At 38.9% G+C, this 25,842-nt stretch overlaps 2 protein-coding genes across 44 annotated transcripts in view; one reads left to right on the top strand and one right to left on the bottom strand.

Moving 5' to 3' along the window:
- ZNF385D (zinc finger protein 385D) overlaps positions 1-25,842 on the top strand; it is an 892,499-nt gene that overhangs the window by 621,081 nt on the left and 245,576 nt on the right. The window lies entirely within an intron of this gene.
- The window catches only part of LOC144293979 (uncharacterized), an 84,324-nt gene that overhangs the window by 51,669 nt on the left and 6,813 nt on the right, over positions 1-25,842 (bottom strand). For 31 of the 40 annotated variants that reach the window (XR_013361341.1, XR_013361340.1, XR_013361343.1 and 28 more), the window contains exons 2-5: positions 24,939-25,374; positions 15,020-15,099; positions 4,740-4,818; positions 4,147-4,278 (exon numbers count right to left, since the gene is read on the bottom strand). Coding sequence is in view for 3 of the 40 variants with exons in the window: in XM_077865373.1 (XP_077721499.1) it covers positions 4,147-4,151 (5 nt within the window). In the remaining 37 variants the exon portion in view is untranslated. Of the gene's footprint in view, positions 1-826; positions 846-4,146; positions 4,331-4,739; positions 4,849-15,019; positions 15,100-24,938; positions 25,375-25,842 lie in introns of those variants that run through there. The other 9 variants (XR_013361369.1, XR_013361370.1, XM_077865374.1 and 6 more) reach the window with 7 other exon arrangements.

The following is a 25,842-nucleotide window of genomic DNA, read 5'->3' as shown; positions in this document are numbered from 1 at the left end:
CCCACATGCACACAGTTCAGCCATGTCCCAGGCACTGTTCTAGATACTAGAGGGGAATCAGCAGACAGAACAAAGATCTTTTCCCTTGAAGAATTTCCATTTTCTTGGGAAGAGACAGATATTAAACAACAGACATAACTAATAAATTAAGTATACAGAATGTTAGGACAAATTAAGTGCTATGGGGAGCAAATGTAGGTCAAGAGAGATCTGGAGCACTAGAGTGGTGGGCTGGCTTATGGGAAAGGACCTCTATGTGAAGGTCACATCTGAATCCAAATTTGAATGAATTGAATCCCTCCTCTGCCACTGATTAGGATGATCAGGATCCCTGACCCCACTGAGGCTCAATTTTCTCACCTGTGAAGCTGGCAAAAATATATCTTACTGTGTTGTGATGGGAATTAAATCTTCAAACTCCAGTAAATTAAATGTTCAAACTGACCTATAACCAGGTCCTCAGAAAGCTATAGAGTTTTTATTGCTTGTTTTATTACTATATTTTTAGATAGTCTAAACTTTTGTTTTAAAAAGATAAGTAAAGTAGTTTTTAACTGAATGTTTTTTGTTTTTTGAGTGGATATGTTCCTTGTGATGATGTCACACATGCATTGAGCTTCTGTGACTTAGTAAAACTCCGGATTTTTTTCCTCCTGTAAACAGAGCCTGGGAAAGAAAATGCCACCATACTGGCTGGGCGGGTATCTGATCTTTTCTTCCTTTCATCTTATATAATAGTATTGGGGGATACTAACCTCAGGTCCTAACCTGAGCAGGCTTGACAGGAGCAGAAGGTAGCGATAGCTGGGTAGGCAGCAGGGTGAGCCTGGAAAAGTAGCCTGGGCCTGGGAAAGTAGCCAGGGACAGCAAGTCAGAGAGCCACTGTCCAAAAGGTGCAGCAAGCTCACAAGTGTTAAGTGGTGGAGGGGAAGACAAGAAATTTGGTGAATGGAGCCAGCTATACTATAGATTTGTAGGCACTTGGATCACTTGAAGGTTTTAAGATCTTTGTTCAGTGCCAGCAGGCTTCAGAGGTGGTTCAAAAGCCGGAGGAAAGGATCTGGTCTCCTGAGTACAGAGGTTGGTGAGAAAATTGAGGTCATATCAGGGGACAGGAGATGGAAGGAGTTTGAAGTGTGAGGCACAGAATCCTAATGGCCCCCAGGAGGGGTGGGATGAAGACAATCAAAGCTGCCTCTCAGGGGCCACAGTGGCCTTTAGGCCTTCCCCGACTTATCTGGGAGCAAGACAAAATTCTAACCTACTCAAGTCGAAGGGGCCCAGGAGCCTGAGAATTCAGGCTCTGTCAGGTAACCGTGGGCCTGTTTGACGGGTACCATTGCATCTTCTGCTGCAGAGAAACTTACAAGGAAAAGCAAAGCAAATAGATAGGGTCGAAGCACCAGATGGTTGAAAGCATTGTTTTTCCAAGGATAAAGGGGAGAGGGGGGGAGAGAAAGAGGAAGAGGGCTATGTATGCATATCATACAAAATATCTGTTGTGCACACACTTTGGTATCTAAGGAGAAGTTTTTATCCAGAGTTGCTTGCCAATTTGCGCAGCCACAGGGAAGTGAACTACTATTGTATAGCTTGTCTGTTAGAGACAGCGAGTTTGCTGGGGGTGGCCATTGACTTAGATTACTAGTCCCCTTTGGGGACCAGGCACCACCCCTGCTGCCCTGTTATTTGTTTGCAAATATCTCTGGAAGTTGGGACAGTATTACAGTTCAGACATAAAATGCCAGGCTGGGCTCCAGATTCCATGCTGATCTTTATACAATCCAGTTGAGAGGCTTTGTGTATTTATAAACTCATCTTTTCCATAAAGTGTAACATTTCACTTGCATAACTTAAAATAGTCTGAATTAATATTACTATCATTGCTAAGGGATTTAAGGATCAAAAGTATTTTAAAATAAATTAGGTACTCTCCAAAATAGGATTTTCTTGTCCTCATTTTCATTATAAAACCTCAAAGAAACTCAGGGCACAAGAAAATTATTTCTTTATATTTAAAGATGGGCATTTTCCTGTTTTTGTGAAGTCTTTTTTAGGATATGACAACTTTTGGTACTCTCTCCTCTGGATTATTTCTTTTTATAACCATGGGAAGGATGTTTCAGACCACTGAGAGACAGAGCCTGTCCAAAGGATTTTAGTTGCTCTTTCTTCCCACAGGATGAAATGTCCAAACATGTTCAGATCTTACCCAGTCTGCTTCAACTCTCTGCCTTAAGGTGGAAATCTTAAATTCTTTACTGGTTCTAGGTCTTGGAACAGGCAGTGAGTGGCAATGCGAGCTGAGGTCTTGTAGGGGACTTCTAAGCAGCCATTTAGCAATGGAGAAAAGGTGTGTATGCCTCTTTCCAGGAATATAGACCATAGGTTATATTTATATTTAAACTCTGCTCATCAGAAAAAAATTCTACTACAACTTTCTCATGATGATAGGAGTTATGTTTTTTAAAAAGAAATTCTAAGCAAAGCGTGTCATTTATCCGATGGGCATAGATTAAATATGCCTTCTCAATTGTGAAGTTCATCTTAGAGAAAAAAGGTACAAATAATTGCATAGTTCTTGTCAAGGATTTTTTTTTTTTGTCACCATTTGAAAATCTTCCTGAGAATCTCTTCTTCCTTCCTAGCCCCAAAATAGAATGTCTTAAAGTTAAATATCATGGGACTCATGAGGTAAACATATTGTTAACGTATCCAATAAGAAATATGTGCTAAAATTATAGCTACACAGAAGAAGGGGCCTTGATGATTTCTCCAGCTCAGTGCTCTCAAAGTGGAGCACACAGCAGAATCACCCAGAGGGCTTGTTAAACACAGGTTTCTGGGTCCCACCTCCAGAGCTTCTGATTTGGTATGTCTGAGGTAGGACCCGAGAATTTGTTTGAGTCTCTAGGTGACGATGATGCTCTGGGTCTAGGGAGCACACTAAGTGTTCTAAGTCAGTGGTTCTCAACCATGGCTACACATTTAAAGCACTGGGGTAAGTTTAAAAAAAAATCCCAATTCTTGGGCCACACCTCTGACCAGTTTAAATTAGATCTCTATAGGTGAGAACTGGGCATCAGTGTTTTTTCAAGATCCGAGATGATCCCAGTGTACAGCTAACCACTGCATTTGAAATACTACTATTCTAGGTCCATCCTTCTTTATTTTAAATGAAGAAATATAGGCCAAGAGAAGTGAAACCAGTCAGGGTCATAGAGCTAGCTATGAGAGGAAATTCTCCTGATGTTTGGACCAGGGCATGTTTACTACATGACACTTCTTTACTGGTATGCCTGGGTTGAAAATTTAGCAACAAGTGCATAATGTGACTTCTGCATAAGATTCGCTTGAGATCTTGTTAAAATATGAAGTCTGATTCACCAGGTCTAGGGCACGGTCTGAAAGTCTATGTTTCTAATAAGCCCTCAGGTTTGGTCCATACAGCTGGTTCATAGACCACACTTTGAATATTGAGGTTGAAATGGGCTTTATCACTATTTTAAATGGAAATATAATTAAAAACATGACTCCAAATGGAAGGTAATAGCTACTACAAGGCAAATTGGCATATCTTAAGTAACTGTATTAGACCAGTTGGTAGCCTTTTTAAATAATTTTCCTTTATTCATTTTTGAAGTTAAAATTTTAATAATTCAAAGGTTTTTTAAACTCTCTGCTGAAAATATAGTCTAAAGGTAAGCAAAGAGCAAAAATTGATTTGGAGTCAACTGACTTCTGCAATGGTATTTGATTTTAAAATTGATCCAGTTATTTTTCAGTTCTGGCTGAACATTCCCAAATCATGTTAGGAAGTAAATTGTTTAATTGTGTTAGTTTTTCTATTTCCTGATTTCATAGTTAGGACAAGGTAGTGTTGCACCTAGTTATAATTTTGGCTTCTGGAATTAGAATATCTGGGCTTAAGTCCAGGCTTTGCTACTAACAAGCTATTTAATTATTAGCACAATACTTAATCTTGATGAGGTTCAGTTTTCTCATCTATAAAATCGAGATAATGATGGCACCTGCCTTGTAGGGTTTTTGAAAGGATTTAATAAAGCAATAGATAGAAAGTTCTTAGCAAATATCCAGGCACTTAGTAAGCATGTAGATAAACATTAGCTCTCATTGTTATCTTACCTCATTGGCTGCTGGCTATAGCTGGCTGACTGATGTACACACCAGTGGTTCCCAGGACTCAGTCTTCTGACTTGGCTGTCAGGAATGTCCCTTGGAAGGCTTTCTCAGGAGACCAAATCAGAACTATTCTTCCTATCAACCCCGGGGGATCAAATTGCAGAGTGTAGTTATCTGAATAGGAGCCCTGGAAGGATTGGTTAGGAGAAAACTTGGACAGAACACTCCCAGCAGGTTGGCCTAGAGGGCCCCAGACTGCCTATTTATGAAGTATATTATGTAGGTTCATCTGGAGGAGGGACTGGGAGGAAAGCAAATGTGTTCATTTTTTTAGCTCAGTGGTTTGCAAAGTGAGATCTCAGCACAAGTAGCAGTGGACTCTCCTGTGAACCTGACATGCATATTCTCTGTCCCCACCTCAGACCGACTGGATTTGAAACTCTGGGGTGGGACCCAATAGTCTATGTCTTAAGAAGTCCTCAGATGATTCAGTTGCAGGTGAAAATTTGTGAAGCACTGCTATAAGTATAGGCAATCCCTAAAGGACTTTAACCAGAGGAGTGAAATGATAGAATTTCAAATTTTAGAAAGATTACCTTGGTAGAAAAAATGGAGTGTTGGTTTCAATCTCTGGATCATGACAGCAGAGGGATCCAGGAAGTTACGACGAGGGATCTAAAAATCTCACAAACGTACAAATATTATCTGTAAGTTTGAAAATTCCAGAGGGGCCCAGAACATTCTCCACTGCTTATCCATTCTGTCTTTCCTTGAATGTACTAAATGATATTATGATCAAAAAAGGCAAATCTATTTGAGGGCATAATAATATGTATAAAAATGATTTGCCATGTATTTTCTCAGTCAACTGATAGCTGGAAGTACAGCAGTTATTCACTTAATATTTAGTATGGATTTGCCAGAAACTTTTTAGGGACTTGCTGCAGAACAAGGAACAACAATGAAAATAAATGAAATTCCTTACTCTAATGTAACTTGAATTCTAGTGGGGATATAGAGATATAACAAGACAAATGAATGAAATATTTCCCATGCTATAAAGGAATCTATTTTAAGTACTAGAGTAAAGGAAGGAAGGATGAAGACAAATATTGGGGGATCAGGGAAGTTTTCAATGAAAAGGTGAATCTTGAGCAATATACTTAGGAAACTAAGAAATCAAGCCAGACAGATATATGGGCAAAAACCAGCCCAGGCACGAGGAAGAGCAAAAATCAAAGGCCCGAGAGAGAACAGTCTATGACATGTGAGAGGAATGAAATGAAGACCAGTGTGGAGGGATCCCTGGGTGGCGCAGCGGTTTAGCGCCTGCCTTTGGCCCAGGGCGCGATCCTGGAGACCCGGGATCGAATCCCACATCGGGCTCCCGGTGCATGGAGCCTGCTCCTCCCTCTGCCTGTGTCTCTGCCTCTCTCTCTCTCTCTCTCTCTCTCTCTCTCTCTCTGTGTGACTATCGTAAATAAAAAAAAAAAAAAAAAAAAAAAGACCAGTGTGGCACAAGAGGGGTTGCATGAGAATGGTGCTGAATTGGAGGAGGTGTACTTCTAGTGGTGGAAGGTGGTAGTAGTAGGAATCATAAAGAGAGATAATATAGTGATTATGTAGGGACCTTGGGATACTTTAAGACCTTTGATTTTGTTCTGAATAAGATGGGAAGATAGCAGCTGTTTCTAAGAAGAGGACAAAAGTAATCCAACATAGGCGTAAATAGTATCATTCTGACTGTTTTGGGAATAGCTTGGACATGGACAAGGGTGGAAGCAAAGTAACCCATTAGGAAGCTACAAGAGTATTTCAGTTGAGGCATGAGAGTGCACTAGAGAGTGATAGTAACAGCAGAGGTGTCTAATAGCAGGGAAATGTCTACTTTTTTAAAGACTTATTTATTTATTTTAGAAAGCGGGGGTAGAGGGAGGAGAGAGAGTCTTAACCAGACTTCCCACTGAGCCCAAACTAATAGTTGGATGCTTAACTGACTATACTACCAGGGCACCCCAAGGAAATGTCTATTTTAAAGGTAGAGTTGACAAGATTTGCTGAGGGATTGGGTATAGAAAATTATAAATGATTCAGTTTTTGGGCTTGAGTAACTGGAAGGATGGAGCTTCTCTTTCCTGAGATGGAGATAATGCTGAAAGGAGCAGGTTTGAAGGGTGAAAGGTAGGAATTTGGTTTTGGACATGAAAGACTTGAAGTTCCTGTTAGATATCCATGTGGAAAATACTGAGTAGGAAGTTGAATGTAATGAATCTGAAGTCTGGGGAAAGCTCTGGGCTAGACATGTAAGCCCAGGAGTCATTAGTGTACACATGTATTTAAAACACACTGGAAAAGATTGCCAAAGAAATTAGTGCAAATAAGTGGGGATCCCTGGGTGGCGCAGCGGTTTGGCGCCTGCCTTTGGCCCAGGGCGCGATCCTGGAGACCCGGGATCGAATCCCACGTCGGGCTCCCGGTGCATGGAGCCTGCTTCTCCCTCTGCCTGTGTCTCTGCCTCTCTTTCTCTCTGTGTGACTATCATAAATAAATAAAAATTAAAAAAAAAAAGTAATAATGAAACACTAATAATAATGAGTGGAGTAGTTTAAAAAAAAAAAAAAAGAAATTAGTGCAAATAAGTTAGAAATTTAGGAAGTTCTAAGGACCAGACCCTGAGATGTTTCAACATTTAGTGGCCATGGGAGATGAGGTTAAACCAACAAAGGAGAAGATGAAGGAAGAGCCAGAGTGATAGGAGTAAAACCAATACCCTATAATCCAAAGAGAAGGGTACAATTGGTTACGTAATACAAGGACTGAAAATTGTCTTTAGTGATCTCAGTGAGAGAAGTTTCTGTGGCATAGTGTGAGCAAAGGCTTGGTTGGAGTGGGATTAAGAGAATGGCAACAGGGACTTTGGAGACAGCAATTATAGACAACCCTGTCATGGACTTTTGGTATAAAGGAAAGACAGAAATTAAGTGTTAGCTGGAAAAGGATGTGGGATTAGGACATTTTTTTTTTCTTTTTCCTTTTCTTTCTTTTTTTTAAGATGGGAGAAATAACAACATGTTTGAAGATGAATAGGACTGCTACAGTAGGGAGGGAAAGTTGATGACAAAGAAGAGAGAGGAAGGAGTGAAGAAGTGATGTTTGTGTTCAGACTTCAGGGCAGAGATCAAGAGGAAGAATTGGCCCTAGCTTGGAATGCAGTTCATTCATAAGCAGCAGGAGAGGTGAGGATATAGGCACAGCTGAGATTTTGTGGTATTCGTTTTTATGGTATTCATCTTTTTATTGCTTCCGTTTTCTCAGTGATATATGAAGCAAGACCATTGGCACAGAGGTGAGTTGAGGAAGTATTAGAAATTATAGGAGAAAAGAGAAAAAAATAGAACAGTTGTCTAGGAAAGGAGAAGAGTGAATGAACAGACTCAGAGAAGGTATTTGTTTACTGGGCAGCACGAAGGGCCCACTTGATGTTAACTATCATGAGTTTAAATTGAGAGTAGTCATTATGGAGCATTTAATTTCTTCTCCTGCCCAATTCAGCTGCATGAGTGCAGGCATGAGTAGGCAAAAATTAAATTTAAGCACGGTTTCATTTAGTCAAGGGGATAAAGAAGCAAGAAAGGGATAGGGAGTTGAGGATGCATGCAAGAGTATTATGATTAACCAAAGATTTAAACTGAGTAAAGATAGAAAAGCATGAACAAGTTGAAGAACTGAAAAGATGGTAAGATAATTAGATTAGAGGTACTCATGGGATAAAGGATCCTTTGAGTTGATATAATAGGAGTGACATAAATAAAGAAGGTGGTGTTTGGAGGGCAGAATGTTTAAAATTGAGTTTGTGGTGAAATTGTAGTTACTGTGAATGATAAGTTCTAGTAGAGTGGAAGATAAAATTGTTGGAGGAGAAGAGGCGAAACAGCAGGAACTCCAGTGAACTGGAAGTATTGGCTATGGGTATGTTGAACTCACTACGAAGTATACCAAAAATGTGTACAAAGGTAGTGGTAGAGAAACAAGTGTTGAAACCATCAAGAAAAGAAGAGGAACACCCTTGGATTGGTAGGGATAACAGTAAGGAGATTGACATTATCATTATAATGAATGGCAGTGATACCCTGAATGTATAAAATTTGAAGCTAGGAATGGGAGGGCAAATGCCTGGAGATGGTGGTGAAAGGCAAGGACAAACTATCCCCCCAACTCCACGCTCAAAGTCCAAGGAAAATGGAGGAGAAAATAGCCACCACATGAGAGGATTTTGGGAGAAGTACCCAGACTATGGAAGGAAACGTCACAAAATTGGTTTGCAGGTGCGCAGAGTTTGGGGGCTGCCGCTTAAAAAGTGGAGGTTTAAAGAACACATCTCTTTTTTAGAATGGGACTTCCTTTATATCCTTCAGGTGGAGTCTTCCAGGTCTTTGAGAAGGGATTATTAGTACAGGTGTGCAGCTTTGTCCCTGGCTTCTGACAGTGGAATTAGAGGAGTAATTTAAGTGTGTGGGTACTCTGTTGATTGTCTCCACTGGAGGTCCCAAGGTTAGTGTAGTTTCATGGTAGCGAAGTGAAAGAAAATTATTTTTACATTGGAAAGTGATACTCATATTTTTAAAAATCTGGTGCCACTGCTAAGTTGAAAATAGGAAGGAGTGAGAGAGAGAGAGAGAGAGAGAGAGAGATTGTGTGTGCACGTGCACACAAACACATATGTAGTGGGTTGAAACTGAAAACATCAAAGCCAGTTAGGAGTCCATTGTGCTATTTTAAGAAGTAAATAGAGAATGAATTAATTCACTGCCAGTAAGGCTGAAAGGATATGATGGATTCAAGAAATAAATTACTCTTGATTGAGTAAAGAAAACTGTATTTGCTCAGAGTAGATAAAGGCAGCTAACGGGTCTTATGTGTTTAGACAACAATAAAATCCATGTTTTCAAGAATTTATATATTTGCAAACCTGAATAATCTCCATATGAACTATTTTTTAAAATATTTTATTTATTCATGAGAAACACAGAGAGAGAGAGAAGCAGAGACACAGGCAGAGGGAGAAGCAGGCCCCATTCAGGGAGCCCGACGTGGGACTCGATCCTGGGTCTCCAGGGTCACACCCTGGGCCGAAGGCAGGCACCAAACCGCTGAGCCACCCAGGGATCCCCATATGAACTATTCTTATTTCTTTCTGCATGAAATTTTCACACCGATACCAATACTTATAGGGTGAAATTTAATAGGATTTCACAGGGAGTACAAATTATTGAGAAATCTTTTACTTATATTTGTGCTTTTCTGTTTAAAATAATATTATTTCATGATGGTTTAAACTAAGCAAATAGGAAGATGTAACAGGTTGTGGAAACATTATAAATTGAAATATGGGGATAAGAATGATATTCCACATATCAATTTGCCAATGGGCTATGCTGGAGCAGGCAGGTGAGATGCTTACTGGAGCATAAGGAATGGAGGACACCTGGCCTTAGGGGGCAGAGATCCTGCTCCATAACATGGGCATTGCATTCCTGCAGCGATGTCTTAGAAACAGACATATCCAAGGATGAGAGGGGAGGATTATGGCCATCCATGTGGTTCTCAAGAGGAAAGAATATTTTAGGGCAAAGTGACTATAGTGAACAGAGGTACAAAGATGTAAAAGGACACAGCAAGTTTGAGGAGTCATTACTTGTCCATTGTTCTAGAGAGTAAGGGCTGTGGTGGTAGAAGGGTCCAGAAATGGCAGAGGAGCCTTTAAAAAAGACCTCAAATGCTCCATCAAATAAAGGTTTAGGTATTACAACATGTTACAGGGAATTGTGGAAGGTTTTTTTTTTTTTTTAAGATTTTATTTATTTATTCATGAGAGACACAGAAAGAGAGGCAGAGACACAGGCCCAGGGAGAAGCAGGCTCCCTGCAGGGAGCCGGATGCGGGACTCCATCCCTGGACTGTGGGATCATGGCCTGAGCTGAAGGCAGATGCTCACCCTCTGAGCTATCCAGGCATCCTATTACAAAATGACATTCGTGTGATTGTGTGTTTTCAAGACAGTTACTTGGTCTATAATTCTGTTTGTTCATTGTCCTGAGCAGTGATATGGGGAAGGCAGAAATGGGTTTTCCAGGTGGAGTTCCAGGCATAGTGGTATTCTCCATCCCCCTGAGTCTCAAAACTTTCTCTCTCAGCTCTCAGAGGAGATGGGGATTGGCCTTGGATGTTGCTGTTTATTTTCCTTTTAATATACTTGGTAATGTATATGTCAGTAAAGCTCAATAGAAACATCCAAATTACTTGGGTGTGTTTTAAAATTTGAAAAGGCAGAATGAATGAGTGTTCTTTGAGGAGTATTTCTGTTCATCTTCTCCATGTGATAGCTCCAGACTGCATGGCAATGATGTATAGGCTCTGGGGCTGTCAGACTGGATTACTTATAACAGAATTGTCCTTTAATTACTCTTGTTAAAATTAAAAAAAAAATGGGTTAGAGGTGAGCTTTTTCCAAAATCCCTAACCATTTCTTTTATATTTACGAACTTATCACTAATGGAATATGAGAAATTCTGAAATAATTATAGAGGAAGAGGATTATATAGTCTATTTATAGAAAACCTTTGGAGGGATAGGGAATGTAAGGTCCTGAGAATTTAAGTTGCCCAAGGGCAATGATCACATGGCAATTGTAGAGGAAGGAATAAGAGAATTTCAGAGGGGTTTCAGATCTGCAAAAAATTTTGAATGTATTAGCTCATGATGTATGGCTGAGTTTTATAAAGAATCTCTTAACGTCAGGGCTGTGGAAGAATTAATCAGCCTAGCTCCTGTAGTGATGAGTTCCTCTGCCCTACTGGTATCCAAGGAAAGACTAAGTAACTCCTTGGAGGAAATATTATAGTGAAGATATTCCAGCATCCATGATGCAAAGGCCTTAAATGTCAATTCCAGTACTGTGAATCTGCAGAATTAGCACAGATCCCTTCTTTACTCTAGCTATAATTTAACAAATCCTGTCACAAACATGCCTGAGTGAAGGTAAAAAGGATTGAAGAGCAAAATTGGGAAAATGATGTGAAGACTGTAAAACACTGATGTAAAAATGCAGTGCAGATTAGGCATTGCCCACCAGTGTGCATTCTGGAGTTGAACCATCCAATCCTCAGATGATGGAGGAATATGATAAAGATTCAGGAGATAGTGGCACCTGGGTGGAGCAGTCAGTTAAGCTTCCAACTCTGGATTTTTGGCTCAGGTCATGACCACAGGGTCCAGGGATCAAGCCCTGAATCAGGCTCTGAGCTCAGTGGGGGAATCTGCTTGAGGATTTTCTCCCTCTCCCTCTGTCTGTTCCCCCCACTCGTACTCACTCATTCTCTGTCTCAAATAATTTAAAAAAGAAAGAGAGATTCAGGAGGTAAAAAGAGATTAGAACACATCACAGAAACCCAGAAAAAGCCATGAAGTTGGACCTTGTGAAGAACAGAATGGGTTTTGGGGATGGGGTGAGAATGTAGATGTCTTCTCAGCAGCAGTTTGTGGGGCCCTCATTCTAGCACTTCTCCAATGAATTGACTCAGCTATTGCTTCTCCCACACCATGTGTTCACTGTCCACTACCCAGTTTTGTCATTTTCTAGTTTAATTTCTCCAAAGGAATTCTGACAACCCAAGCTAAAAACCTTGGACAAATTTTCTTTTCTTTTCTCTTTTCTCTTTTTTCTCTTTTCTCTTTTCTCTTTTCTTTCTCTCTTCTCTTCTCTTCTCTTCTCTTCTCTTCTCTTCTCTTCTCTTCTCTTCTCTTCTCTTTTCTCTCTTCTTCTCTCCTCTTCTCTTCTCTTCTCTTCTCTTCTCTTCTCTTCTCTTCTCTTCTCTTCTCTTCTCTCTCTTCTTCTCTTCTCTTCTCTTCTCTTCTCTTCTCTTCTCTTCTCTTCTCTTCTCTTCCTTTCCTTTTCTCTTTTCTTTTCTTTTCTTTTCTTTTCTTTTCTTTTCTTTTCTTTTCTTTTCTTTTCTTTTCTTTTCTTTCATTCTTTTTTTTCTTTGTCTACATTACAATAACTTCAAAAAGCTGTCCTGGCATTGACTTTTCACTCCAGGTCCATTGCACTGTGGCCAGGGAGAAATAAGGCTTAATCATGAGATACAGAACATGCCACTCATTCCTCAGCCTTTTTCCCTGAGAAGAAGGCTGTCATTCATAGGACAGAATTTTCTCCTTGTAGTCCTCTTTCAGTATTTTATGACCCATGTCAGCCTTCATCTGTTTCACTGGCCATTGGGTCTGGGAGACCTAATTTACTTTGAAAAATGTTTATTATCTACTTATTTTTATTTTTTTTAAAGATTTTATTTGCTTATTCATGAGAGACACAGAGAGGCAGAGACATAGACAGGGGGAGAAGCAGGCTTCTCAGAGGGAGCCTGAAGTGTGATTTGATCCCAGGACCTGGGATCACACCTGAGCCAAAGGCAGATGCTCAACCACTGACCACCAGGCATCCCTATCTACTTATTTTTATTAAGATATAATTTATCCCTTTAGTCTATAGTTCTGTAAGTTTGGCAGATATGTACAGCCTTGTAACTACTGTCACAATAAAAATACAGGACTATTCCATTTCCTCCCCAATTCCCCTCTGTCTCCCACAAGCAGTAAATGTCTACTTCCAACCCCATTCTTTCTGTCTAAAAAAGAATTCATGGATTTCTGTCCCTGCAGTTTTTGCCTTTTCCAGAATACCATGTAAATTAAACTATAAAGTATATAATAGTCTCTTGAGAGGCTCCTTTCACTCAGCTTAAAGCCTTTGAGACTCAACTTTATTGTTTTATGTATCAATACTTTGCTCTGATGGATTGATTGATTAGTTCATTCATTCATATGATATTTAATGTATGGGTGTGTTACAGTTTGTCAAACCAGTCACTTGTTGAAAGGCAGTTTCCTTATTTCTAGTTTTTTTTTTTTTTTATGTTTTATTCATTGGAGAGAAGAGAGAGAGCACAAGTGGCAGTGGTTGGATAGGGAGAGAGGGAAAGGGAGAAGCAGACTCCCCACTGAGCAGGGAACCCGATGTGGAGCTCGATCCCAGGACAGCGAGATCATGACCTGAGTTGAAGGCAGACACTTAACCCACTGAGCCACTCAGGTGCCCCTCCTTATTTCCAGTTTTTGGTGATTACAAATAACTCCACTGTATACATTCAGAAGAAGCTGGAACTACCTAGGAGTGAGAGAGCTGGGTCATGTAGTCAGTGTTTACTTAACTGCATAAGAAACTGGGGGAAATGTTCACTTTTAAACCAAATATTGGAAAAACTGTGTACAGTAGTCCTTCTCATCCTTTCCTTTTGTTAAGTCTAATATATGATAGTAGTCTCTTATAGCCAATAAAACCCAGAGATTTTTAGTTCCAACATCATGCAAGAGTAACTTCTACAGAAAATAATCAGGAAAGGAAGAAACTGATGGTTTGGAAATAGAGAAAGAGGCTAAAGAAAGGTGTAGTTTTTTTTTTTTTTTTCCGCAAGCTTATGGAGGGGTCATCTGAGAAAGCTCTGCTCCTGATAAGGAGTTGGTAAGTGAGCTGAGGGCTAGACGGGCTTTCTAGAACCTCATGGGCCTTTCTGAAAACCGAGGTATTAGTGACAAGTAGGTGTAGATAACTCTGGGTTCTAAAATCAGAAAGGCATTGGACATTTGAAGAGAGAATATAATACAGAAAACAGACTGTACCTGCCCTTTTGTATATCTGCTTGCTCTACCAAAGCAAATGAAATGATGTGCTTCATCATTACCAAATGTATATGAGATCCTGAAGGAAATAGGAAATGGAAATAGACATTTGGTGTGCACTACAACTAATGTAAAATGTGTAATGTGTCACTAACAGACATTATATTTGTAGTTTGTGCACATTTTAGTTTAAGAAATATGAAAGGAAAGCTCAATAAACCTATGAGAGTTCATCACAACTTTAATGCCAGTCTAATGATGTGGTCTCAGGATTCTGACTATCATAGAACTTTTGGAAACAAACTTCATCTTCTATCATAGAACTTTTGGAAACAAACTTCATCTTCAAAGAAAACTTGCTTTATGACTAAGGACATTATGATCAAAGTGTTGCTCTGTGTGTGTGTTAACACACTCTGTATGTTTTAATTATTGGCCCAATTAAACAGGTTGGGTATGAAAAAAAAAAGAACCAATGAAAGCTATTGAGACAAAGTAGTTGAAATTCTAAGACAAATATATCGTGTGCTTTTATTTAAGATTTCATTTATTTATTTATTTGAGAGAAGAGAGAGAGAGAGCACAAACAAGATGAGGGACAGGGGGAGAGGGAGAAGCACACACTCCTTGAGCAGGGACCCGACCTGGGGCCTGATCCTAGGAACCCAGGGTCATACCCTGAGGCAAAGGCAGACACTTAACTGACTGAGCTATCCGGGGACCCCAAATAGATGGTATTTTAATTGAAAGGACTCAAACCATACTCTATTAAAATTATTTTTAACATTTAATACCCCCCATAATCAATGAAGGAACATAAAAAATAAAATGAAAAGGAAGGAATAAAAGCATCTTTTTAATTCCAAGTAATGTAAAACAAAAATATCAGATTTATTTCCATACTCTGGGATTTGGGATGAATAATTTCTTAAAGAAGATTGATTAAATATGAAGGTAGCTTAAATGTCCATAGATGGGAGGAAGTTATGAGATTGTTAGAATATTCAGGAATCCCAAATTATATGGGGAGGTGATAGTGATTATGAGCAGTGGCATTGAGTCAGAATAACATGAGTTTACCTAAGTTTGAATCCTATTTCTGCCACTTATGAGCTGTGCCACTTTGGATAAGCTCTTTTACCTCATTCTGGAGGAAATAACAGCTTCCTCACAGGCTTGTTGTAAGCATTGCAGGAGCTTGCACCCAGCTCAGCTCAGTACCTAGAACATAGAACGTCTTCTGTAGTTACTGCTGCTGTCCATATTAGTAATGGTAAATAAAATTAACCCAAAGTAACTTTTTGTTATTTTTTTACCTGTAATCACCAGCCATTTTAAGCTGATACTTAGGAATTTTTGCCTTATATTAGAAGGCAAGTCACTTGTAGAGGTTGAAGGCTAAGAGGGAGTCCAGATATGTTTTCCAGCTGTCCCCTTGATAGATAAGGAAACTGAGTCACAGGGCAGTTGTTGCTTTCCAAGGTCCCACATTCATGTTGCACCAGAAGCAGCATAAAAACCCAGCTGTCTGTTCCCAGCCCAGAGATCCTCCACATCACCACAAAATAAATGGCTTTAGGTCACTAAGCACAGACACACATACATAATTTTACTCACTTACTTCTCATCTTCTAAAATTTCAAAAGAACTGATTTGTCATCTTCCACAATTTGTGTTTTTTTTCCAGTCTCTAGGGCTGATTAGAGACTAGATATTACTAATTGGAAACATCGACTAAAACACAGTTAAAGAGACCAGTAGATTCTCAGATGATCTCACCTTCAGAAGCAATTTATAGCTGTGCTCAGATTGGCTGTGCCCTTTCCAAATACCGCCATCCCAGGGGAGCCCATTTCAGGTTTTGCCCATATTAGCATATACTTCCCTAATCTGCAGTTTTTTTTTCTCTCCAAAGCGTTTAGGGGTTTAAATATTTTCTATATGTAGAGATCTTCCTTTTCAAGGTTCTAACAAAGAAGCACTTGCAATGTCCTTATTTAAGAAGATACCATGAGGGTCCCAGAGTCTTAAGCTTGATCTGCATTGACAGTTGTTTCATATATAGTTTCCTACTAATGATCCTAACATTTCAGAGTTAAATGGTATTTACTGCACCGTGAAACATAAATGAAAGCTTGACTTCCTACTGAACCAAAGGACTATAAACAATCCCACACCTGTGCACAATTTATAGTAAATCAAGCATTTGGAATTTCATTTCATGTTGAATATTTTAAGTTCCTTTAATAAAGATGATGTGATTTGTAAGTCACATAATGAAGCCAATCTAAATAGGAGTTATTAAAAAAGAATAATAACTATTTAACTAAGCATCTCTCTCCCTCGGCAGTATGATTCAGATCATCAACTCACTCGATTTTTCTTTAAATAATAATAACAAATACTCTTGGCAAGTAAGGCCTACTCAAGTTTGAATCACATCTGGGTTTTATTAAAGGTAAGCTACTGAAAGCCTCTGAACTTAAACTTCATCATGCTTTTCAAATTGTCTCTGTGGATATGTCTACATGTACAGAAGAATTCAGGCGGAGGTGGCCACTTTGAGGAGGAGGAAGAAAAATAAACTGTCAGCTTTCCAAACCGGATTTTGTCTCTGGTACTAGCATCTATATTATCTATCTATCTATCTATTACCTATCTATGTATCATGGATATAGATGAATCTTTCTACTTGTTTAAATACCTGTCCTCCGAAGTGGAGTATCGGGGGGGGGGGGGTATGGCCCTTTGTTACCTTAAACAAAACTAGCTGCTTTGTTTAAGCTGCTATTACTTAGCTGCTTTCGTAATGCATGTTTGCATGCAAAACAATAGGTTTTGGAGTATTTATCTTAATTATAGTTGACTCTTTGATATCTAAAAAGATTTGAAACTGAAACAAACCCTACTGGTCTATGATTACTTCTAATGACAAGACTATAAAGCTAATATAGACATGAATTTGAAAACATGTCCCTGGACCCTAATTTCTGCCACTACTCACAGGACCAAATATAGGCTACCAAAAAAAAAAAAAATCCTAAAATCTTCTCTTTTGTACTTTCACATTATAAATAAGCTGTGACTCATGTAGAATTAAACCCTGGTCTTGCTGTAGTTTCTACTGAAAGATACACCTTTTTGTAGAGATATGTGATACATACACCCTTTTGTAGAAATATGTTATCTTTCATTGACCCCAGTGTAAGATATTTCAGGTAAGCTATCAGAAGTTGATAGTTTTTAAACAGATGAATTGTATGGTATGTCAATGATATCTCAAAGTGTTAGGAAAAGAAAAGCTGATTGTATGACAAGGAGAAATTATAAGGACAAGAGCTTTGTGATAGGTCAGTGTGTAGTCATGTAAGTTTGTATGGCCATGTTGAAGTCTCTTCTGGTTTTGTCCTGTGAGGAAAGTACAGTGATTTTGAGTCATTGCTAGTCCTGTCATAAATGAGTAACTATTTTAAAGACAATCAGCATGTGGAAGTGAGTTAGACCCTCAGAGGAGACGAAGCAGTGCATCAGATGTTCCACAGTGGACAGAGATGGTAAATTTCCACTTTCCACCCCCACCTCTGCCATCACTGGTCAAGTTATGTTTTCTCCCTGGTGACTGAGCTCATCTGGGCACATGTCCCAGGCTGAGTCTTTGGCAAGCAGGGCTTGGTGTGGGAGTGGCAGGAATTGGACCATTGAGTACTTCTGGGTCAGGAAGCAGAGAATAGTCCAGAGAGTCGAATCCAAACATGAGTGGTACAGTAAAGTTCATCACTAAAAAGGGTCCAAACCACAGCAGGGGCATGATGCAGCAGGTGGATTTAGGAGGTGGTAGAAACCAATGGAACACAGAGTGGGTTCTTTTTCCATCTCTTCCATCATAAGACCTCAGGCAGGTCTCTTATCCTTCTAATCCTTAATTTCCTCACCTATAATGTGAGTGCCCTACCATGCCTGCTTAGAAAGAAGAACCTTATTACAAGTAAATTGAAGGTCATAGGATCCTTGAGATCATTGAGTTTTTAGCACAGTAGAATTCACTTTAATTAAGTTTCAGATTAAGTGCTAATTAGTAGTTTTATCTGATAGTCTTTGTGACTTCTACAAGAGAACATTTTTATATATAAACATACAAGCTTTTGCTGTTCCTTCTTAATCTATAGTAAGAAATAACTTTTGATATTTTTAAAGCATTGCAGTAGTCCAGGGTGCTGATATTTGTTAGTTTGTGTTTTTTTATGGATGCATTTCATAGGGCAAAGATGTAGGGTAGAGTTCTCAAACTGATAGGCTACTGGGTGTATTACACTTGAACACATTTTATTTGGGTCACATAATTATAACATTCTAAATTAATTACCACTTCTAAAAATGAAGAAACTTTAACATAGAAAAATCAAGAACCTTGGCTTTTCTTGCAATATGTCAAGATATGGCAGCATCAAGCTTACATTCTCAAATGATAATAAATGTCTAGCATCGAATCTAAGCTGCTCCTTCTAGATGGTTCAGACCCTCTCCAGTTCACCATGGCTACCTCCACGCCAAATTAAACCTTTTCTTAGAAATATATGAAATAGCCTGTTGCTGTAGTGTGGTACTAGAGTGAAGCTCCTCAGCATTCAAACAAGCATTTATTACACATCTCCTTTATCTAGTACTGTGTAAAAAACATAAGATTATTTGTATATTCATTAATATATCATTAACAGTTACTAATTAAGGGCCCATTATGTGTCATGTACTGTTCCTGATATTGGGGATACTGTGATAAACAGAACATGATTTCATGGAACTTATACTTCAGTGAAAGAAAAGGATAATGAATTCAGAAGCAAATAATATCAGATGTTGATAAAGATTATAAAATAAAGTAAGGAAGGGTGATAGAGAATGAAGAATGGCACTTAGGGGGGAATGCAGGGAACCCAACAATGACAGTAAGGTGTGCTCAGGACTCTGATGCAAGCACATACACATGAAGTAGGACTTCATCTAAAGTCTAGGATTTAGTGGTGGCTTTTAGCAAGAAGTTGTACCTGAGTAGAAAAAGTACTGAGGGAAACATTGATGGGTGACTGAGTTGACAAACCAACCACAAAGCTGAAGCAGTAATGCAGTGTTACATCAAAAATAAGAAAAGTTTGGTCCCAGAAAACTTGTGGGGGATCAGAATCCCTGGGAAACTCTGTTCTAATTTCCAAATTTGTGCATTTTCCCTTTTATGGTTGAGAATTGTTTTTATTTTGGCACACAATTTCTTTTCAGTGTTTCTAGTTGCTAAAGGACCTGAGCAGGTATAACCATAAATAGAGCAGATATGGGCACCACTTACAAATGGCTCAGTGTGCGAGGCAGAGAGTGTGAAGGGAGTTTGGCATGCTTACTGATCTGGAAGGTATACCTTCCCAGTGCTACAGTGTATGGCTTAAGGAAGGAAGTGGTGGATGGTGGCCATGAAGGAGCACTTATTGCTGTATAAGTGGCTGAGCTCAGTATAAGCCCAGAGGAGGACCTCCAAGTAACAAATTTGGCTAACTCACCATCTAATGGTTAGCCTTGTGGACCAACATGAGAAACAACTCTCTACAGTGATATCTGAACAGAATAGGATGTGTGTCCTAGTTGTTGTTTTTATGAGAGAATATACAGTATGAGCTATTTTTTAAAAAGATTCTATTTTTATTTATTCATGAGAGACACACACAGAGAGGCAGAGCCATAGGCAGAGGGAGACACAGTCTCCCTGTGGGGAGCCTCATGTGGGACTCCATCCCAGGACCCCGGGTTCATGACCGGAGCCAAAGGCAGATGCTCAACCACTGAGCCACCCAGGTGCCTCCAGTTTAAGTTATTTTTATAAATTTGCAATAGTTTCTTTCTTATTTAAATGGTTTATTTTACACATACTTACCAATGACAGGACCTAGCAAGAAACAGATGCCTACTAAAGTTGTATAATTGTGAAGGATTAATCAAGGGCCTATTTACAGAGGTTGGGTAGGATTTAAGGAAACCAATAAGGATCGTGCAGCACCTTGGACAAGGAGAAGGGTAGTCATCTTTGAATGGCATGGAGAATGCTGTCTCATGAGAGGTTTGGTAGAGGGCCATGGACAACCAATGAAAGTCCATCAGGAAGTAAAACCTCAATTTTTTTTATTTTTATTTTTTATTTATTATTTATGATAGTCACAGAGAGAGAGAGAGAAGCAGAGACACAGGCAGAGGGAGAAGCAGGCTCCATGCACCGGGAGCCCGACGTGGGACTTGATCCCGGGTCTCCAGGATCGCACCCTGGGCCAAAGGCAGGCGCTAAACCACTGCGCCACCCAGGGATCCCTAAAACCTCAAATTTATACTCATTCTGCTTTCAGATAGTTTATTGTCTCCAATGAACAAAGTCATCAGAAGCTGGAAGGCTAAGAGCCCATTGCTGTAATCCATTCAGGCCAGCCTTTCAAGATAGGATGGAGAAAGCTTGAATGTACACACAGGGTGGGGGAGGGGTGGGGCAAAGAGAGAATTATTTATTTATATATAGAGAGAGATGGACGGACCGAGACAGTGAGACAGAAAGAATGATATAAAGGAAATTCTTTCAACATAAAACTGTGGAAGATAGGTATGTATATACATATATAGACAGATATTAATCTGAAGGAAATCCTTTTCAACATAAAGCATGAAAGGCAGTTGTAACAGAGATGAACTAGAACTGTTTTGGATGTCTCCCCTCTATTTTTCTATTATGAAACTAATACATGCATATCACTTGAGTATTCCAATGTGATTTTTTTTTATTTTCTATAACTTAAATAACTTTCAAAGCCTCACAACAATTCTCTGCAGAAGCAGAGAAGATATTCTTATTTATCTTTCTCCTCCATTTTACACACCAATTAATGAAGCTCAGAAAGGCCAAGTGAGTTACTACATGTCACAAGGTCACAAAACCTGTCACATCCAAAGGGCACTCAGGTCTTCTGTCCTGTCCAGCTGTTTTTCCTTAATCCCTAATGACAGTTTATCCTGACTCTTCCTCCTCAAAGAGAACTCAAAACTAATTTTTAAAATTAATTGTACAGTATAAATGCAGATATATAAATTAAAAAAAAAACTATCCAGGAGAATTTTAAAAAATATTTTATTTATTCATGAAAGACAAAGAGAGAGGCAGAGACATAGGCAGAGGGACAAGAAGGCTTCCTGTGGGGAGGCTTATGTGGGACTTGATCCTGGGTCTCCAGGATCATGACCTGAGCTAAAGGCAACCACTTAAACACTGAGCCACCCAGATGCCCCTACCAGTCACATTGTAAAAAAACAAAAGGATACAAGGACAAATTAATTTAAATAATATTTTTAATTTAACTTAATATATCTGAGTATATATACTCAGCACACAATCAATATAAACCATTCCTGAGATATTTTATATTCTTTTTCTCATATTTAAGTCTTCAAAACTGATACATTTAGGACACATCTGGTAAATACACTTTATTTATGCTTAGAACATGTCTCAGTTTTGGACCAGCCACATTTTAAGTGTTCAACAGCGACATGGGACAGCCATATGGCTACCATATTGATCAGTGCAGCTATATGCCTTTTACTCCACTTTACTTTATTATTACTATTATTATTATTATTATTAGGTTTAGCAAGACCAAATGAGTTATTCAAAACAGATCACAAAATTTACTATTATCAAACCTAAGATGGAGCTCAACTTACCACTTTTTGACATATTATGTACTGATTTATTGTCTTTCTTCTTGTGATTATAAACTTTTGAAGGGCAGAGAAATTAATCTATTTTATTCATTGTTGTGTTTATAATGTGTAGAATGGTCTCTCACTCGAAGCAAACACTCAAATCTTTGTTGGATGAATAATAATCTTATGAAGTAGGTTCAGCTTTGACTACCCCCATTTGCAAGAGGAGGAGGCAGCACCAGAAGTACCTCTCCCCAGACCACACAGTTAGTTAATGGGTTTCCATCCAGGCAGTCTGTTCTTCAAGAGCACATACTTAATCTAAGCTATTTTGCTGAACTTAAAAAATACACAAACACATTGATGAGAATGATAAACTGTCACTTTTTTCATGTCTTTCTCATAATTTTCCTTTTTTCAAATACTATTAAAACAAACAAATATTAACAAGACACAAAATGATTTATAAGGTAATAATTTCAGGTCCTTCCTAGCCAGCCAAAGAGGATAGGTTTAGTGGTAAAGCCCTTGCTCCCTTCAGGCCCCAGTAATTGTGTGCTCTGCTGATTTACGAGGAGGTTGACTCAGGAGTAGATTTTTCCCCACAATAAAGCATTGTTTGATAGAAGCTAAGTTCTCATTATTTTGTTGGACAATTCTCTGGAAATGCATTATATGGGTTTGATAGACATTGATCAAATGTTTAGAGAGCTGAAGTTTGATGGATGTGGGTATGATATATGGACATACTTATTCTGATTAGATCAGAAAGCCTATTTATTGATTGATTAAGTGGTTTGAGAGAGAGATGTTTAAATGCTCTGGGTTATAGCTGAATTTACTGTTTTGCTTTCACTCATATGGACTAATTTCTACGTGACTGTATATAATGATTATGTGCTGTCACAACACAGTGGATACCATAATAACAACCAATGTTTGCTGTGTGTTTTCTTTGTGCCAGGTATAGAAGAACCTGGGATTAATCTCAAACATGCTTAGGCAGGAGAGTTTACTGTCTCCATTCTGTAGATAAAGTAACTGAGGGGAGAGAGATTAATTCCCCAAGGTCAAATATCTGCTAAGTGTCAGTGCTCCGATTTGAATGATCTGAATCCAAGCTCCATGTCCAACTTTCCCGTGGCCCCCCTTACATTATAAGCATCCTAACTCACCAGGCCTCTGCCTCTTTCTACTCTCTGAAGGCACTTCAAAGGAAGTGCACTTTGGATGGCTTTGGAGCCAGACATAACTGGGTCCTCATCCAACTCTGACGATTACTAACTGTAGGAAATTGAGCAAAATGATTTACCTGCTGAGAGCCTCACTTCCTTTATTTGTAAAATGGGGCTATAATACCAATAGCACTATTAGGATAAGCAGTCATATATCTAAGCTGCTTAGCACAGGGTCTAGTGTTGAGAAGACACATAATGGCAATTATCTCTATAATTACAAAGTACTTCAGGAGAATAAAATGCTGTTCTTATTTACACTACATCTTTTTCCTCTAACAAGAGGTAGCAGCAATTAGAATGAAAAGGGAGGGCATTTAAAAGAAAGACAATGAAATATCTTCATGGACTCTGTGCATAACATATCTCTAATAGATTTGTAGTTTGACTACAAGGATAAAATTATGAAGATGGCTGTAACATCTCATGCTTCTGGGCAGAACTTGATGACTGGTTGATGTCAAGAATAAATTCTCTCTATGGTATTGTAGAGCATGGTGGGGGTATTTGATGCATTTTGTGCTTTCCATTGAAGCATCTGGCATTATGTGAGGAAGGAGCCTGGTGTTAGCTGGATGGGCTATTGGTCACTTCTACTTAAGCTATAATACATACTATATCCTGCAGCGATGCTTGCTTAAAATCACATGTGGCTGTAACCTTTGAACTAAAAAGTGCTGCAATGGGTGGTATCTTGCTGATGACACACATTTTGCAAACCAGACTGTTTCCCTTAGGTATTATGCTCTACTACGGATCAGCTTCACTTTCGCACAGCTCTTGAAAATCACCTGTCTCCAGAGGCATTTGAAGATTAATTTAAAAGGGAAAAGAAAAGTAATTTCTGAAAGCTACTTTAGAAAAGAAAAATAACTCCATTACATTGCTCTTCTTTTGTCCTTTTGGATGCCTGACTCTCTGCTTCTTGTATTCCTCTTTTCCATTCTGGAGGTGATTTACTGCCAATATTTGTAATGATGAGAAGGAGGACAATGACGTATATGATGTCCATTTATGCATAAATCCTATGTTTCAGGTACTTTACATACCCCATATCTGATCTTTAAGATAACATACTCATTTTATAGAAAAGTTAAATGATTTATTAAACACAAAATCAATTCTGTGGTGGAGCAAGAATCCAAGCCCAGGTTGGCCTTACTTCAAAAGCCAAGCTTATCTTTCTGCCCCTCTTCCCGTCCTCCCTTCTTCTCTTCTTTCCTTTCTCCCTATTCTCTTTCCCTTACTTTTCATTCCTTTTCCTTTAATTTTTTTTTCTTTTTTCTTTGTTTGTTTTAATTGGACTCAGTGAAACTGAATAACTGGCTTGACCCTACAGTTAGTAAGAAGTGGATCGCAAGTGAAACAGCAAGGTTGCTTAACTGAAATCCATCACAAAAAGCTTTCTAAGTTATCCTCGTCATTGTCATATGTTCAAATATTCAGGATTCCATCTTTTGTCTCTATGTACACAAATGAGCACTCAACACCTTCCAGAGAATGAGCTCATCAGTGTTTTGTTTTCTCTCTCTCTTTCTCTTTCTCTCTCTTTTTTTTCCAAATTGTCTTCCTCTGTCAAGTATGAGATGTTCCAAGATCTAAGAATCCTTCCCTAGTGCCCAAATCTGGCTGTAAGACCAGTCAGTAGCAGATTAAGCAGACACTGAGTATTGACACCTCCTAATCTGAGCTGCTTCCACTGTGTTATGAGTACATATCCAAGTAGCAGGTTTCTCCCATGAGCCCTCATTATATCAGAAGGTGCTCCTTAGAAGACTCTACTAAATGATTTCCTAAAGTTTTATAGTATCAGTAATTTTAACTATAATTCCTACTCCTTTCTGACCAGATGATACCTCATTTTTCTTATTTTCTTAAATTTGTAAACTGTTTATTGTCTTTGTTCGTTTGCATAAATCTGTGGAAATACTTTTAAAAACTTTTGAAATATCAATATGGAGAGAATTACTTCTAGTATTTCTAATACCTGGTATACTTTAGAAAGGAAATATGTTTTTTCAGCCTATGGGTATAATTCTTCTTATTATATTCTGTTTATGGATAAGGAAAACTGAATCACAGGAGAGTCCAGTAACTTACCCAAGATTACACAGCTTATAAATGGTGAAGACACATCATGTGCAAGATTTAGTATTCTGATTGTACGTTTGAGATTCTCTCAGAAAGCAGAGCTTGACACAAACTTGACAGTACTGCATTGCAAGTAGTTTGTTTTGAGAGGAGTTCACAGAGAATCAGAATGGATGATTGGGAAGAATGAGACAAAAGGTGTGTTATCACACTGATCACTGCTCTGGACAACTAGGCTCAATCCTTCTGCAGCTCTCTGAGTTGCTGTATACGGTAGTACCAGAAATTTCTACGCAGGAGACTGAAGAATGAAGCACTCCACCAGTGCTATTTCCCTTTGGGTATAGATGGCAACATGGGATAAATCCCCCAGAAATTTAACTCTGTGCATTTTGTGAACTCAATCTTCCCTAGGCATCGCCCTCACTGAAGAACCAGAGAAGATCTGGGGAAGAAAGCAACAGATACATATTATCACTGAAGCCAGGAGCTGAATGATTAAAGCTATATGAAGCTAGTTGCCAGAAATATAGCTGGAGAAGAAATGGCTAAGAAGTTATGAGGAGGTCACAAGAAATATTCAAATATGTAAATTTTCTACTCTATTTAAAAGTAGTAATTACCTCCAAGATGTTCACAGTATCTTGGAGAATGACAGATATTTGGAGAATGTTAGTATTATGGTGGCCAGTAGCATTAATAATGGTAGCCCAGAGAAAAACATGATTACTTTGTCTGACACAGGTAGAAGTTGGGATGGCCTAGGAGACTCCAGAAAAGGGACTTATGACCTGGGTCTAAAAAAGAGTTTGTTAGTGGGAGTGGGAAGAAAAGGACATTGTAAGGAGTATGTAGGGAGAAGAATGGAGCCCCCCTGTGCTCCTCAGGAGGGACAGATGTCCTGTGTAGAGTG

Source organism: Canis aureus, chromosome 22 (genome assembly GCF_053574225.1).
Source record: "Canis aureus isolate CA01 chromosome 22, VMU_Caureus_v.1.0, whole genome shotgun sequence".
Taxonomy (NCBI): domain Eukaryota; kingdom Metazoa; phylum Chordata; class Mammalia; order Carnivora; family Canidae; genus Canis; species Canis aureus.
The sequence above is the reverse complement of the archived record's forward strand: the minus strand, read 5'-3'. Positions and strand labels throughout refer to the sequence as shown.